This window comes from Pinus tabuliformis, chromosome 3_1, assembly GCF_031772625.1.
Source record: "Pinus tabuliformis cultivar Carrire ecotype Pingquan chromosome 3_1, CPIR1, whole genome shotgun sequence".
Taxonomy (NCBI): Eukaryota; Viridiplantae; Streptophyta; class Pinopsida; order Pinales; family Pinaceae; genus Pinus; species Pinus tabuliformis.
In genome coordinates this window covers 267,992,927-268,006,262 of record NC_142301.1, presented here as the reverse complement: position 1 = coordinate 268,006,262, position 13,336 = coordinate 267,992,927, and the positions used below count along the sequence as shown (strand labels likewise).

General features: G+C 39.5%; 1 protein-coding gene across 2 annotated transcripts in view; it reads left to right on the top strand.

The window, feature by feature from the left end:
• The window catches only part of LOC149186823 (E3 ubiquitin-protein ligase RGLG3-like), a 145,362-nt gene that overhangs the window by 28,054 nt on the left and 103,972 nt on the right, over positions 1–13,336 (top strand). Inside the window, exons 2-3 of one of the 2 annotated variants that reach the window (XM_089411153.1) lie at positions 7,087–7,180; positions 7,753–7,941. In XM_089411153.1, coding sequence (XP_089267279.1) covers positions 7,804–7,941 — 138 coding nt within the window. In that variant the 5' untranslated portion in view covers positions 7,087–7,180; positions 7,753–7,803. The remainder of the gene's footprint in view (positions 1–7,086; positions 7,181–7,752; positions 7,942–13,336) is intronic. The other variant, XM_089411152.1, reaches the window with a different exon arrangement.

Sequence of the window (13,336 nt, the reverse complement as noted above, 5' to 3'; positions counted from 1 at the left end):
AAATTGATTAAGCTGTAGGTCCTCGAACTACTCGGCCTCCACTAATTCATACATATATTCCTGTGAGTTGTATATGTGAAAGAGCACCAGAAATATATGGCTTATGTCCTTGGATGAAGGAACCAACCCATGTTGTTTATTGTATGTATTTACCTGTGTATAATGGGTATATGATGTCTCCGGTTTCTTGAAGATCATTTGCGACACATAAATCTAGATATTACTAGGCACTGGTCTTGTAAGCAATCCAACGCTGTCTCTGGAAGCGACAACATCTTTTGGCGCTGTTGCTGGGGAACATATTGAAGGATTTTTCCCCTGGGATACGACAAGTTAAGCACTCTTTGTGTAGGTGAGCAAAGACGTTTTGATTGCATCCTCATCACCTTGGCGACTCCACAAATCTCATTGTCATTTATCATCTTGGCTTTTAGAAAGCCCCACACCCGCTCACATACCTCTTAGCAGAAAACCCCTTCTGTATCTGACCCAGAGAAATTAATTTTCAAGAGAGTCTGGAAGGAGAAAACTCCTACTACCTGTGCTATTGTCTCATCATTCTTTGAAGCTTCCTCCTCCAGCTCCCAACACGCTGCCATCCACTGCTCATATTTTACTCCTAAGGTCCTTACATACCCTGCAGAAGATGAGCTAGAGCATCGTGCCCCCAAATCAAAGATCGAAGAGAAAGAAATCTTAGTTACGACTCCTTTCGTTTCATTTCCTCCTCTTGCGATTGAAAAAGGTAAAGCTATCCTCAATAATAGCAATATCCACTATACACTCAGTCACACTACTCTCAGCCTAGTTACTCCAACCACTGTGGTTTTGGCCCAAGTTCCTCCTGTAAATCTTAATCCTCCCCCATTAATCCAGATGGCTGTTCCGGGCTTCTTACTGAATAAATATGCCCCTTGATTTACCTCAACCCCTAAGTGCTATGCCTCAGGACTACCTAAAGCTTTTGCTTAGGTTCAATGGGGAAGACAAAAACACTGCACAAAGACACATCGAAACCCTCTGTTCTTTTGCAAAGAATCTAAATGTTGAACAACTGGATGTTGTCCTGTTGAAGCCCCTAAAATCATTGCTTCAACTTGGGGGAAAACCACCCGGTCCGGACCTTGGTTGGCATCTCTTTTTCCGTTTGGAGTAGTGGCTCCAACTAGAGATAATGGGATCAGTTTCCCAATCTATTTAATGCTTGTGCTAATGGGGTGATATGTGAAGTTTTAAAGTAATGTCTAAGCTAAAAGTAATCTAATCTTAACTAACAATCACATGCATTTTATCTTAATTTAAGCATTATCTAACTATAAATATACTCGGGATTTAAATGGATGTATGCGATCTACAATGATATTTGAAAGCAATTGGTAATAAAGATCATTCAATTGCGATGAGAAGTAAATCCGTTTTAACAATAATCGTTTCGTATAAAAAGCTAGCTGAAATGATTTTGAAAATATATCGCATAAGGAATTATTCATATATTCAACATAAAATATAGATCATCATCATACAGAAGTGCAATAATGGTAACAAGATTCATACTTCCATACATGAACAATTCGAGAAGAAATCATTGCTTAATACAGAAGTAAAAAGGATTACGAGATAAAAGTACCATTTATAATACATCCTACTCATGTGTTTCAACAATATTGATCTATCTTCAGTCCATTCAACACCATCTAAGAGTACAAAAGTGCAATTTCAGTAGAAGATGCTAAATCAGATAGAAAATAAATCTTGTTCCATTAATTTCACCAGAACTTCCTCAAAGGGACAAAAGTGCATGTTTTGAAGACTGTTTTTGATAAAATTCTGGACCCCTCTTTAAATGCATGAGAGGGGTTTAAATACTAAAACTATAAAACTAAAAATAGATTATTACAAAAATAGTTGAGGAGGTTTAAACGACCTGCCTCAATTTGTGCAAAAATAAAATCAAAATGGAAATAAACAAGGTGACTAACTATCCTGCATTTGATCCTTCAGATCACAAATATCCATCATGGGCTTGAGTTGTGTTGGTTGGCCAACTTCAATTTTCAACTGTCCAATGAATATGGCATCGGTTAGTGCTGACGCCATTTTCTCCGTAGAAGTGGTTAGGCATCGCAGGGTCATCCATTGGCTGTGAGGCTTTACCAAATGTTGCCAATATGCCTTCCAGTTTAACTTGGTCATTTGCCTTATCACTTCTACTTTTTTTGCCGCTGCTAGTTTCCATTGCTGTTCAAGCTGTTTCGCATTAGGAAGGAAACTCGGAATGGACTCTGCCACAAGGTTGGCACTATGTAAATTCTCATTGATGTTTTCTATGACATTGTTTGCTGCTGCCGCCACATTTGCTGTTGCCTTTTCTGCTTCTTTAAGCCGAGAATCCCAACTTGCAAATAGGATTTCCTTATGTGATTCTTCTAGCTTGGGTAGGTCGGCCTTTCTCCCATCTTCTGTATTTTTCCAGGCGATAAAATCAGAGACCTTTTTAAAGATCTCATCGTATTCAAGTCTCATTTCCATGACTTGACTTTTCAGTTTATCGCTTTTCCACTGTGAAATCTTCTGGCAAAATAATTCTTTCTGGTGCATCAGCTAGGAGTTAAGACCAAGTGCTTCGGTAACAAACTGATCAATTTTTGGATCGTCTTTGTGTAGATCAGTTATTGCTTGCATCTGTGCTTCCTTCTCGGCTAAGCTGGTTCAATGTTCTATTTGCATATGTTCAAATACCTGTTGAAGCTTGGCCAAATGTATCTCTGCCTGCTGGTTGGATTTTACTTGCTGTAATTGTTGCTCAAGCGACGTTATTTTATCTTCCTTTTCTCTAAGCAACATTTGTATTTCTGTTGCTTTGTCCATGGTCGCTGTAGCGTAAGCACCTGCAAACTGCGAGAGTCTAGTAAGGTTGGCGGATGGGTCAACGGGTGAGTCTTTCCATAGAACATCCATTAGTTCATTTTCAGGGGTAGTAGCAGCGGTAGAGTCCAATTTCCTTTTCTTTCTTTGTCTTTTCACCACGGCCTTATGCTGTGGGCTATAGAACACATCTAGAGGGGGAATTTCTTCAATTCTCAAAATTATTTTGGAAGTGGGGGTAGCAGGGATGTGCTCTATCTCTTGTGTATTTGCAGTCTCTTCCACTGTAATTTCCAGAGTTGTTTTCTGTTGTGGAGTTTGCAACTCTGGCGCTTGTTCCTCTGTGTTGAGACTTTTATTAAAATTATCCCACTCTTCCTCTAAATCGATTACCAAGGGTTTTATGGTTGTGCGGAGGTAGTAGGGATTTCAGCCTACTTGCTAGCTGAAGTTTCTTCAACTATCTTCTGTGTAGATTGGGTTGTATCCTTTACTGACTCCATGCTTCTGCTTTTCCCATTTTGCGATGACTGTTGTGATTCCCTGGTAGATTTCTCTTGAGATTTTGCTCCAGAATCGGTCTTGGAATTTTCTTTGGAGTCACCTTCTATAGTCACACTGGGAGTAGGCTCCCTTATTGGTTCAATCAATAATTGGTCCAATGGGACCTTTGCTAACCTCCTTTCTCTGTAACTATAAAAATTTTCCAGATCTTCATGGTCAAAAAATAGTTGTGCCATATGCTTCACTTCTGTGAAGGTGTTTTTCTGCAAAAAGATATCATCAAAGGCATCTGCCTCATTGTTGAATACTTTTATTTTCACCAGAGTGGTGAAATTTTCGACAATGCCGAACAGGTCATATTGCCTTCCAGGGAATTTAGGTAATCGCAAAGATAGCATGTTCTCTGCTTCTTTGAATGCATGCCCTAGGTCATGTAATGCAAATGCTCCACACTGTACAGGGAATGTAGGCCAGATGGCTTTCTTTGAATCCTTCAATGTCTTGCTCATTCCTCCCTCACTAGCTGTTTGATAGGCTATCTCTTTAGCCATCAATTTATCTGGAACATAGTATGGGAGGACATGGGGGAAGGTGATGCTGCCAAAAACCCTGATATATGTAAATGTTTCATTCCCAAACCATCTGGCCACCGGGAGGATCTACTTCAGCTTCTTGGGAAAACTTGGGGGCATCTCGATTATAAAGCCGCTTATGAATAGGGAGCATAACTCCATGACAAATCTTGAAAAAATGTGGTTGAAAATTGGATTCCCACATGTCCTTGTGGTATATGTGAATGGGAAGTGGATTTCGAACAGTCCATTTCCATCCCATGATAGGGAATTTCGAACTAAAACAAATTGCGTCCATGACATAGGTGCTCATAAAAATGGAGGGTAAACCCTCGAAGCAACACTTCTTTTCCTTCTATACTCGATAATTGTTTTTGCTAAATTGTTAGACAAAATTTGTGCCCAATTCATTATAGTTGCATTAACAACTGCATCTATTAACGACAACCATTCTGGGGAGAACTTAGTACTATCGGGTTTGCCAAATAGTCTACATAACATAGCCGCTGCAAAACTATGAGGGGGACAAACAGACGAAGTAGTGTACATACTGTTTTTGTCTTTCTTGATTTTTTTCCTCATTATTCGACCAGGTCCGGGTGCAGTTTGCTGGGTCGTCGTTCTCTTTGGCAAACTTCTCCACGAACTACCTGTTGTAGATGACTTGTGGCTCTGGAAGGTGGTACATAAGCCGTAGGTTGTCTGGGGTAAAAGATCCCATAACCCCTTGGCTTCTTGTCTTGAATTCTCTATCTGAGATGTCGGCTTCATCAATAACCCATTTAACCATGTCGGTATAAGGGATTATCTTCGGTCGCACGACTATGCGGTGCAAAAATGAGCATGTCGTCTCTAGCATGGAAGCGTCTGAAGAATAACGTTCGTCAACTATAATTTTGTTTCCATAATCGTCGGTTGCTCCTCCTCTAGTATATTATACATAGCCTCCCATGTACAGGTTCCTCCCTCTCTGTTGCATGTAGTATCTGTAAACAGAGGAGTCATTTTTGATTTCTTAGAGGCGACTTTCTGCGGACATTTCCTGAAAGTGAAGAACAACAACTATCGGATACACAAAGATGAACATAAAACGAAATAATGCAAATAGCTTGTAAATGTGATAAAAGGAGTTTTATTTGAACGCACGTAAGAAGATATCATATCACGCTAAATGGCTTTTCACACATAAACGCAGTTATCTCTTACTAAATGCCCACTAATGATTCGTTATCCCTTAGCTTTAATGCTCATAAATGTTTGCATTGTAAAACAGAAAGAAAGCTTCTAAGATGACGAGCCTTTGAACTGCGATGATAGCGATTGTGCGGTTTGTGAAGCAATATCGCAATATGCCTTTCCGCCTTTCTTACCTTCCACTGTGTTTCTGCGAGATGCGAGCTGCTCGTTAGTTGTTCCAAAACGTAGCTAATTTCCAGGTCTATCCTATTCATTGTTGCTTCAACTCTTCATCTTTTGTTTCTTAAAGGACAATGTCTTGGTTTGGTGACCAATATTGACAATGCCATTCACTTGATTTGTAACTTAACTGAACAAGCTGGCTCGTGATGAGACCCCTTGTCTTTTGATTAATATAATCTTAAGCCATTACCCTGTTTTGATATGCAGTGTTGGTAATGTCAGTTAGTTATAATCTTGTGATCATGGTAAGCAGGCTCCTGATGAGACCTCTTATCCTTTAAGTTTAAGTATATTTTAGAATTACACTCTAAAAATGAAAGCTGATTAAGTGGGGAGAATCATTGGTTATTTAAGAATTTTTGGACGACAATTGTAGAGTTTTAAAGATGCCTTTTTGGAGAGGGACTTTGTTTTGTTATAGATACTTTTTAGGATTGATGTAAAGGAGAAGTTTCTTTCTTAAAGCCAGTGATAAAAATCGTGGAAACAATCATCCATAGATGCAACTTCCTAAGCATTGATGGTATTTGATATATGCCTAATAATCGTTATTAATTTAATCTGATATCGTTAGCATAGCTTTGAATCATGACAGATAATTACCTTACTTCACAAAACAATAGTTCATGACAGGCTAGCTTGTATGACGTTGATTCTTAGCACCATTATTTTAAAATGTAGACCGAGTTGACTTGGACTTATTCAACTTAACTAACTTGACCATCTACTGTATCGACTGGGGCAACAACTTGGCTTAGAGGGCTGATTTGATACTGAACCAGTTGAGTCAAAGCATGACTCCCTGGTTTGGTACCAAATTGATCCTGCTCAAATGAGTCCATACTGGCTCAGTCAAGCAGATATTGGACCCCAATATTCTGGACTTGACACGAAAAATTCAATTTCTTTTATTAAAAAACAAAAAATGCAATGCCTACTAAAAAGCTATAAAGAGGTGCTCCCACACCCCCCCCCCCAAATTTTCCTCACACCTTTGTCATTGAGCATTTGTGAATTTAGAGTTTTGGAATAGCATTGCATAGTAGTGGTTTGTCCCAAGTATGTCATATGTTAAATGATAAATTTGTCCCTATTTTTTCTCTCATTAAATTACAGATTTGAATTTTGAAATCCATCTTTAAAGTTTTGTACTTCTAGCCTCTACTATTTTGAAGGTTGAAGTATGAACCTTTGCATATTAAGATTTTAAGATAGGGTTTGAAATGTTGCATATTTGTATTTGCAGATTGGAATTTTACCATGGCAGTAAGAGTTGTTGATGAAGAGATTTATTACAAATATTGCAAGAAATTCATTTTTGTTGGGTGGGGGGTGTAATTTGTAGGTTGAAAGAACACTTGTCTGGTATAAGTGACTAAGTATGCACAGCCCCATTAGAGGAGATTGGACAGATTAGATTGGAATTGCAAAATCAACTTGTGAAATTTGAAGAAGGCAAGGCTAGGGAGAAAGTGATGCTTGTAGCATGTTTTTAGAGTCTAGAGGCCATGTAAAGCCCCGTTGATTATGTGTTTTGTTGTTTAATCCTGATATGTGTTGCAATTTGCAGTTGGTGCCATTTTGAAAATTTCACACTTACATGGTATATGCATCAGCAGACTTTGCATATTTTGTTTCTTATGGTTTGGAGTATTTAGAATATATTTGTTTCATTAAAATTTAAATATTATATGTATTTCTTAGTAAACTGAGTCATTGAAATCAGGTTGGTCCTAGTCAATCTGAGTCTGCAGCCAAGTACGAGTTGACCTTTTACCTAGTCTGCGGCTGAGTTGAACTTCGACTGAATCTGAGTCCAAGTACGAGTTGACCCGCAACCGAGTTTGAGGCTGATTTAAAATATTCGTTGGCACTAATAGTTTTATCAACATATATCTACTTGTCTTACTTTGTTCCATGATTCTTTCTTTCCATCCAATAAAGAATTTGTTCGGTAGTTTTCAAATCTATGCTGGAAGCTTTATGTCATCTTCTGATTTTACCCTCACAACTTGTTTGTTCAGAAGATAATATGTGCATTCTTAGCCATGGGAAGACACTATCACATTTGCCTCTGTTATTTGCTTTCATCTTTATCATGTTTGTAATAAATGTGCTTGGAAAATGTAGCATATGTGAGCACTAAGCAGGCGACTTCAAGATATGAATCAAATTTATTATTATTTCCACAAGTCTGATTAAGCAGAGTGTTTTAGTACACTTGTATGATGCCTTTATTTGGGAATTGTGGCCAATTCCAAATGCTTAGCTGCTTGCTATTGTTTTTCTGGAAAGTAGATTTACTCTCTGCTTTTGAATACAAGTTCTGACCTCTATGCTTGTAGTTTGATTTTGCACCAAGTATGAAAGTATTTGTGTTGTCATTTATCAGGTTTGCTAGCTAAATCTTGATTAATTTGGTGCCATCCTGAAGCTTTTGACAATGGGTAATAAGGAGTCAAAGGGTTTTCAATATGGGCCTGAATACAGTCAACCATCAGCATCAAGAGTAGAGGCTCCTACTAATAAGCGCATGGAGAAATTTTTGAATATAACAGATCAATACAAAACACTTGATCAGGTTTTGTGACCTTACAGACTCTACATTATATTATTTGAGACAGATTTGCTTATGTCATTTATTCTATTTTGAAAGATGAAGTTTCAGACTGATGACACAACCCTGCATGCTGTCCCCATAAAATAGCTGGACTTCTGATTTTATATGGTATATTGACTATTTGTAGAGATGCAGGTTCACCCTTAGATATACATTTTTGCCAAACTTGATTTCATTATTAGCTAAATTTTAATTACACCGAGGCAAGTGAGGTGCACTATGGTTTTTGTTGAAGAGATGTTGTCACATCCGGCTATTTCTAACCCCTTTTAATACCCCTTTTTATTTCTACTATTGGGGTGTTGAGATTGAGATCACCACAACTTACACCTACTTAGCGGTGGGGCCTCATTTTGGCATGTGACAGGCCCTCCAGCGTCAACTCAGTAAAGGATATGGTTCCCTGAGTTAATATTAGGACATATCATCCAAAATTCACATTGTGGAGGTGATTATGTTAAAATTTTGATGTTCTATGCTGTAACAATTACTTATTCCAATACTTCTTTTTGCTGCAATATTGGTTAAGCAATTGTAGATAGAACATAAACCAGATGCACTAATGAAGACAATCAAGAACAAGATAAGACAGAGAATTTGGGTCCAATGACCAGGGAAAAACCCATGAGGGGAAAACCTAACCAGATTCTTCTTTTATTAGATATCAATTGTTCAACAAAGATACAAAGTGCAATGAGAGATCAAGACAATGAGTAAGTCCACCCAAATCTGAACAAGCTATAGCATGACGATCATTGGTAGCAGTAGGTGATGCAAACACTTAATCAACCTTCAAGGTTTGCTCTTGCTCTCCAAGCCTCTCTCTCTTATAGTCTTCTTCAAGTCTCTCCAACTCTTTCTCTCAAGTTCGAATCCTTCTTTCACAATGCACAAGTAGTGAGAATGAGATGATATGATGTACATATATGTAGGAGGAGCAACAAATTCTGGTCATAAAGGAGCAATATGCATGCCTTGAGGAGGAGTTACATATGCCATTTAGGGAGCTACACATGCCTTTTTAACTCATGCCGTTAAGGAGATACACGTGCCTTTGTGACTCATGCCATTAAAGAGGTGTAAGAGCAATCTTTTATGATATGCTTTTATTGTGAGTAAGAGGAATATGCCATGTCTTAATGAGTGCGTAAGAGGGAGAGAATAACGATTGCATTAATGAAAGTGTAAGAGAATCTTTTATGACAAGACTTTAATGAGAGAGAAATCTATCGATTGAGTGGGAGAGAGAGACAAAGAGAGTTACGATGTGCTATGTGAGACATAGAGGTACAAAGTGATTAAGTGATGGAGGTAAGGTGACTTGAAGTTCCTTTTAATAATAATAGTCATAGTATCATAAGGATAATGTGAAATTTCCTTGAAATTGTAGCAACTATAAATTTATTCCTCTAACTGATTAATTATGCAGTTTATTTGTTATGACAAATAACAAATAAATCACACTGCAATTCTTTACAATAAAATTACGTTGCGGAAAATAAACTAGAACTGAGAAAATAAATGCACACACAATGAAAATGACACCAATATTTTTGGACGAAAGTCCTTTGGAAAAACCCCGAAGGGAAAACTGATGCAATAGATGAGGGTTTTATTATTAATATGCAGCAAAAGTTTGAGTACAATATTTGGATGCCCAAACTGTGAAAATTCCGCAAACCGAAATCCCTACTGCAACAATTGATTAAACTTCTCCTATTTGTTAATTACTGAAACAAATTATTTACTGCTTCCTACAACAAATATCGAAGGTAATACACTGCAGCCTGCACTAATTAAATAATATGCCAAAAACAAGAACAGAACAATGGAGAAAGATATACACAAATGACACAGTTGTTTTTGGACAAATGTCCCCAGAAAATCCCATTGTGGGAAAACTAGTGCAACATATTTGAGGGTTTTATTATTATGCAGTAGTTTTCTGAATACAACTTTGGATGTCCTCCCGGCAATCCAGTTACAGAGAAATAAACTAGTAGAAGAAATTTGTGAGATTACCTCACTCTACCCGGCAAGTTCTGGTTGATCCAGCAGCTAAACCAACATGTCCCCGACTATTTCTGCGCTGCCTTTGTGTGGGCCCTGTGTCAACCTCTAAGGATTTGTGTCAACTCAACTGGGAATCGATTTGATTTATGGAGTAGTTTCTAGCCCTCCCGTCTCAGAAATGTCAGCTCCCTCAACAAATTTAGACTTTTGCTTGGACAACTGCGCTGCTTGTGCGTGAGCCCTTCTAGCTCAGCGTCAACCTTTGCGTGAGCCCCTTCTGGCTCAGCGTCAACCCCTCCTGGGTCCTGCGCTGCCTCCTTCTGGTGTCTCTCTGCCTCTCTGCTGCGTATCCTGGGCTTTGGAGAAGATACTCCAACCCAACTATCCCTGCCCCTCACTGCACAAGCTCACTATCGATATTCTCTTGGTAGTTGCTCTGCTTCAAAAAATCAAACTTCTAAACTCACTCTGTGTGTCTTCCAAATGACCCTCAAGCCTCCTTAAATAATCTTCTCGTTGACATTCAACGACCTAGATTAGAAGCTAATCAATGGCTAAGATCATTTCTGCTTGATCCTTGTCTTCTTCTAGAAGTTACACCCACAATTAGATTAATATCCATTATTTAATTTATTTTCCTAAGTTTAGACTTAGGGTCCCATTAAAAATAAATAATTATTTTAATAAAACTGTTTTTGGGTGGAATTTCCCAAAACGCTTTCTGGGTTCTTTGGAATACATGTGCCCAAGCCTCCCTGCAAAATTTGAGACTTAGAGCACATCCGATGCTACCAGAAATCAACACAAACTGGCAATCCAACAACAAATATTTGGCCAAGATATCTATGAGGCAATTGACTCAACTCCACAACTGGTCCCGATTCCAAAATATGGCAAAACTCGCTACTTAGACTGCCCCTGCGTGAGCCTATGTGCAGTGCTTGCGTAGGCCTTACTTGCTCTTCCTCCTAGACTCGCTGAATCCTGCAGCTTTGCTTCTCTCTGGCTGTGGAATTGACTTGCTTAGCCTCTGGGAAAATTATCTTGGCCTCTAGCACCTCAAACGATCCTCTCCTCAGCTGAATCGAACTGCCTCCTTGAGGCTTCTGCGTAGCCTCTAGTGGAATAACTTGGCCTCTCTGCTGCTGCCTCTTCGAAACTGGAAAGATCCTCCAGAATCTCTCTACTATTGCTCCTCAGCCTTTGTTACTGGATCTCCGGCTTGAATTCTTCCCTGCATTGAATCTCCGCTCTCTGAGAATTTCAATCTGCCTTGATCTCCCTCTTCTTCAATGTATCTATCAACATCCCCATCGTCCTGCTCTTATAATCTCTCGTTGGTGAACCAACAACCATGATTAGATCTCCATCAACGGCTAAGATCATCTCAAACTCAATCCGTGTGAGTTTCTAGAGCATTCTCACCTTTCCTTAATTAATTGCTATTAATTAACCAGTTTTCCTAAGTTAGACTTAGGAAAAATTTAAATGATGGTTAATTAATTTAATTAAGGCGTTCGCAAGCTTATCTCATCAAACCTTTTCTGGGTTTTGAAGATCTCGTATTCTTAACGTTTCTGACACAAATCGAGAAGAAAACACGTCTGATGCTAAAAACACTAACACTCCCTCTTAGCGAGGAAGGTGTTCTCTCCCATAACATTCTCCCTCACGTTGCTGATGTTTGACATTTGTAACATCCTGTCACTATCCACCAAGCCGCTGCGCATACTCTGATTCAAGTGCTAACCCTATCGCTGAATCATCCTGCATTTGCGTTGTTGTTGACACTGCATTGTGATACCTTGCACGACTGCCATCTCTGCTCTGCACTGCAACTGATCTCATGTTGCTACTGCTACTGCAACTATTGCAACTGATCTCATGCTGCTACTGCTACTGCAACTACTACAACTGAGAACTAATCTATGGATCCATTCTGTCTCTGTACTGGCTCTGCAACTGTCTCGTGAGTCTTTGACTACAACTAGTGTTTGAACCTGTCTACTGTGTAACTGTCTTTGTGCCCCTAAAGTATATAACTGCAACTAGTCTTTGCAATTGCCTTTCAAGATTTGATTGCGCCCTCTGACATTGATCCTCCTGCTACTGATAATTGTGGGCCCTCGTAGCTAAGGTAATGATCCATGAGGAAACACCTGTTTGATGTTGTCCTCCTTGGACCCTGCCCAAACCTGCAACTCTGAAGCCCTATGCTCCTCCATCTGGAGGTATAACTGCTATCAATGCAAACTCCTCCATTCTGGAGGTTAACTCATCTATGTCTGCTGATGCTGCTCTCTTCTACCCCCCCTTCTTGTCCTTCCTTTTCTTGGGATTTCTAGTGATGTAGTGACCCAAGTCACCAACCTTGAAGCATTTGATCTTCGACAAATCCTTCTTCTTCTTTTCTCCTCCCTTTGAGCTCTGTCCTTCACTGGGACCCTTCTTCACCTTTCCTTTACTGGCAAGGGCTACATTTTCCTCCTCCTTCTCAACCTTTGGCCCTTTGCTACTGCTACTGGAAGTACCCTGGACAAGACTGAGCCTTAGCTCCTCTTGTGTGAAATCACTCCATAGGCATTCCCAATCAGGGAATTTGTCTCGTCCAGTAATTCCCTAGATAAAGTTGCCCACTCTTTGGTAAACCCATTTAGTGCTATTCGCACAAGTTCACTTTCCTCTGGTTTCTCACCTACAACTGCTAGCTCATCTCTGACATCTCGAATTCTGGTGAGATACAAAGTTATGCCTTCACCCTTTATCATCTTTATGGTCCTCAGCTTCTCCTTGATAACCATCTTCCGATTCTTCGATGGATCCTAGTATAACTTCACGACAACATCCCACATGTCTTTTGTTGTTGCCTTCTCTGCAATGTGTGGAACAATATGGTCTTGAAATTATCGAGGACCATCCTCTTTCCTTTGGCCATATCCTTCCTGTACTTGTGGAACTGGATAGGGTCTTACGGTACAACTATAGCCGCTGTCACGAACTCCTTCAAGCCATGCTCGTGGAAGAGGAATATCATGCTGATACCAAAGTTCGAGGCTCCGTCAAGTCTATCCTGACCTCTGAGACCTGCTGCGGCCATATCTGTGAAAACTGAAAAATTGGGAAATAAACAAGAATCTCCTCCCTTTCCTACTCGACTTCTCTCTACTACTCGCACTCTCTTTGGAAATGTGTAGATCTGCTACTGCTTGCCTGCGGATGTCCCTTCTCCAACACTCACACAACTTGCTATCTCAACTGGGCAACTCGCTCAACCTTCCAGAAGTACATCTCCAGAATCTGGCACATGATATGCTACTCTTGAAGCTCGCATTGGCTGATTGGA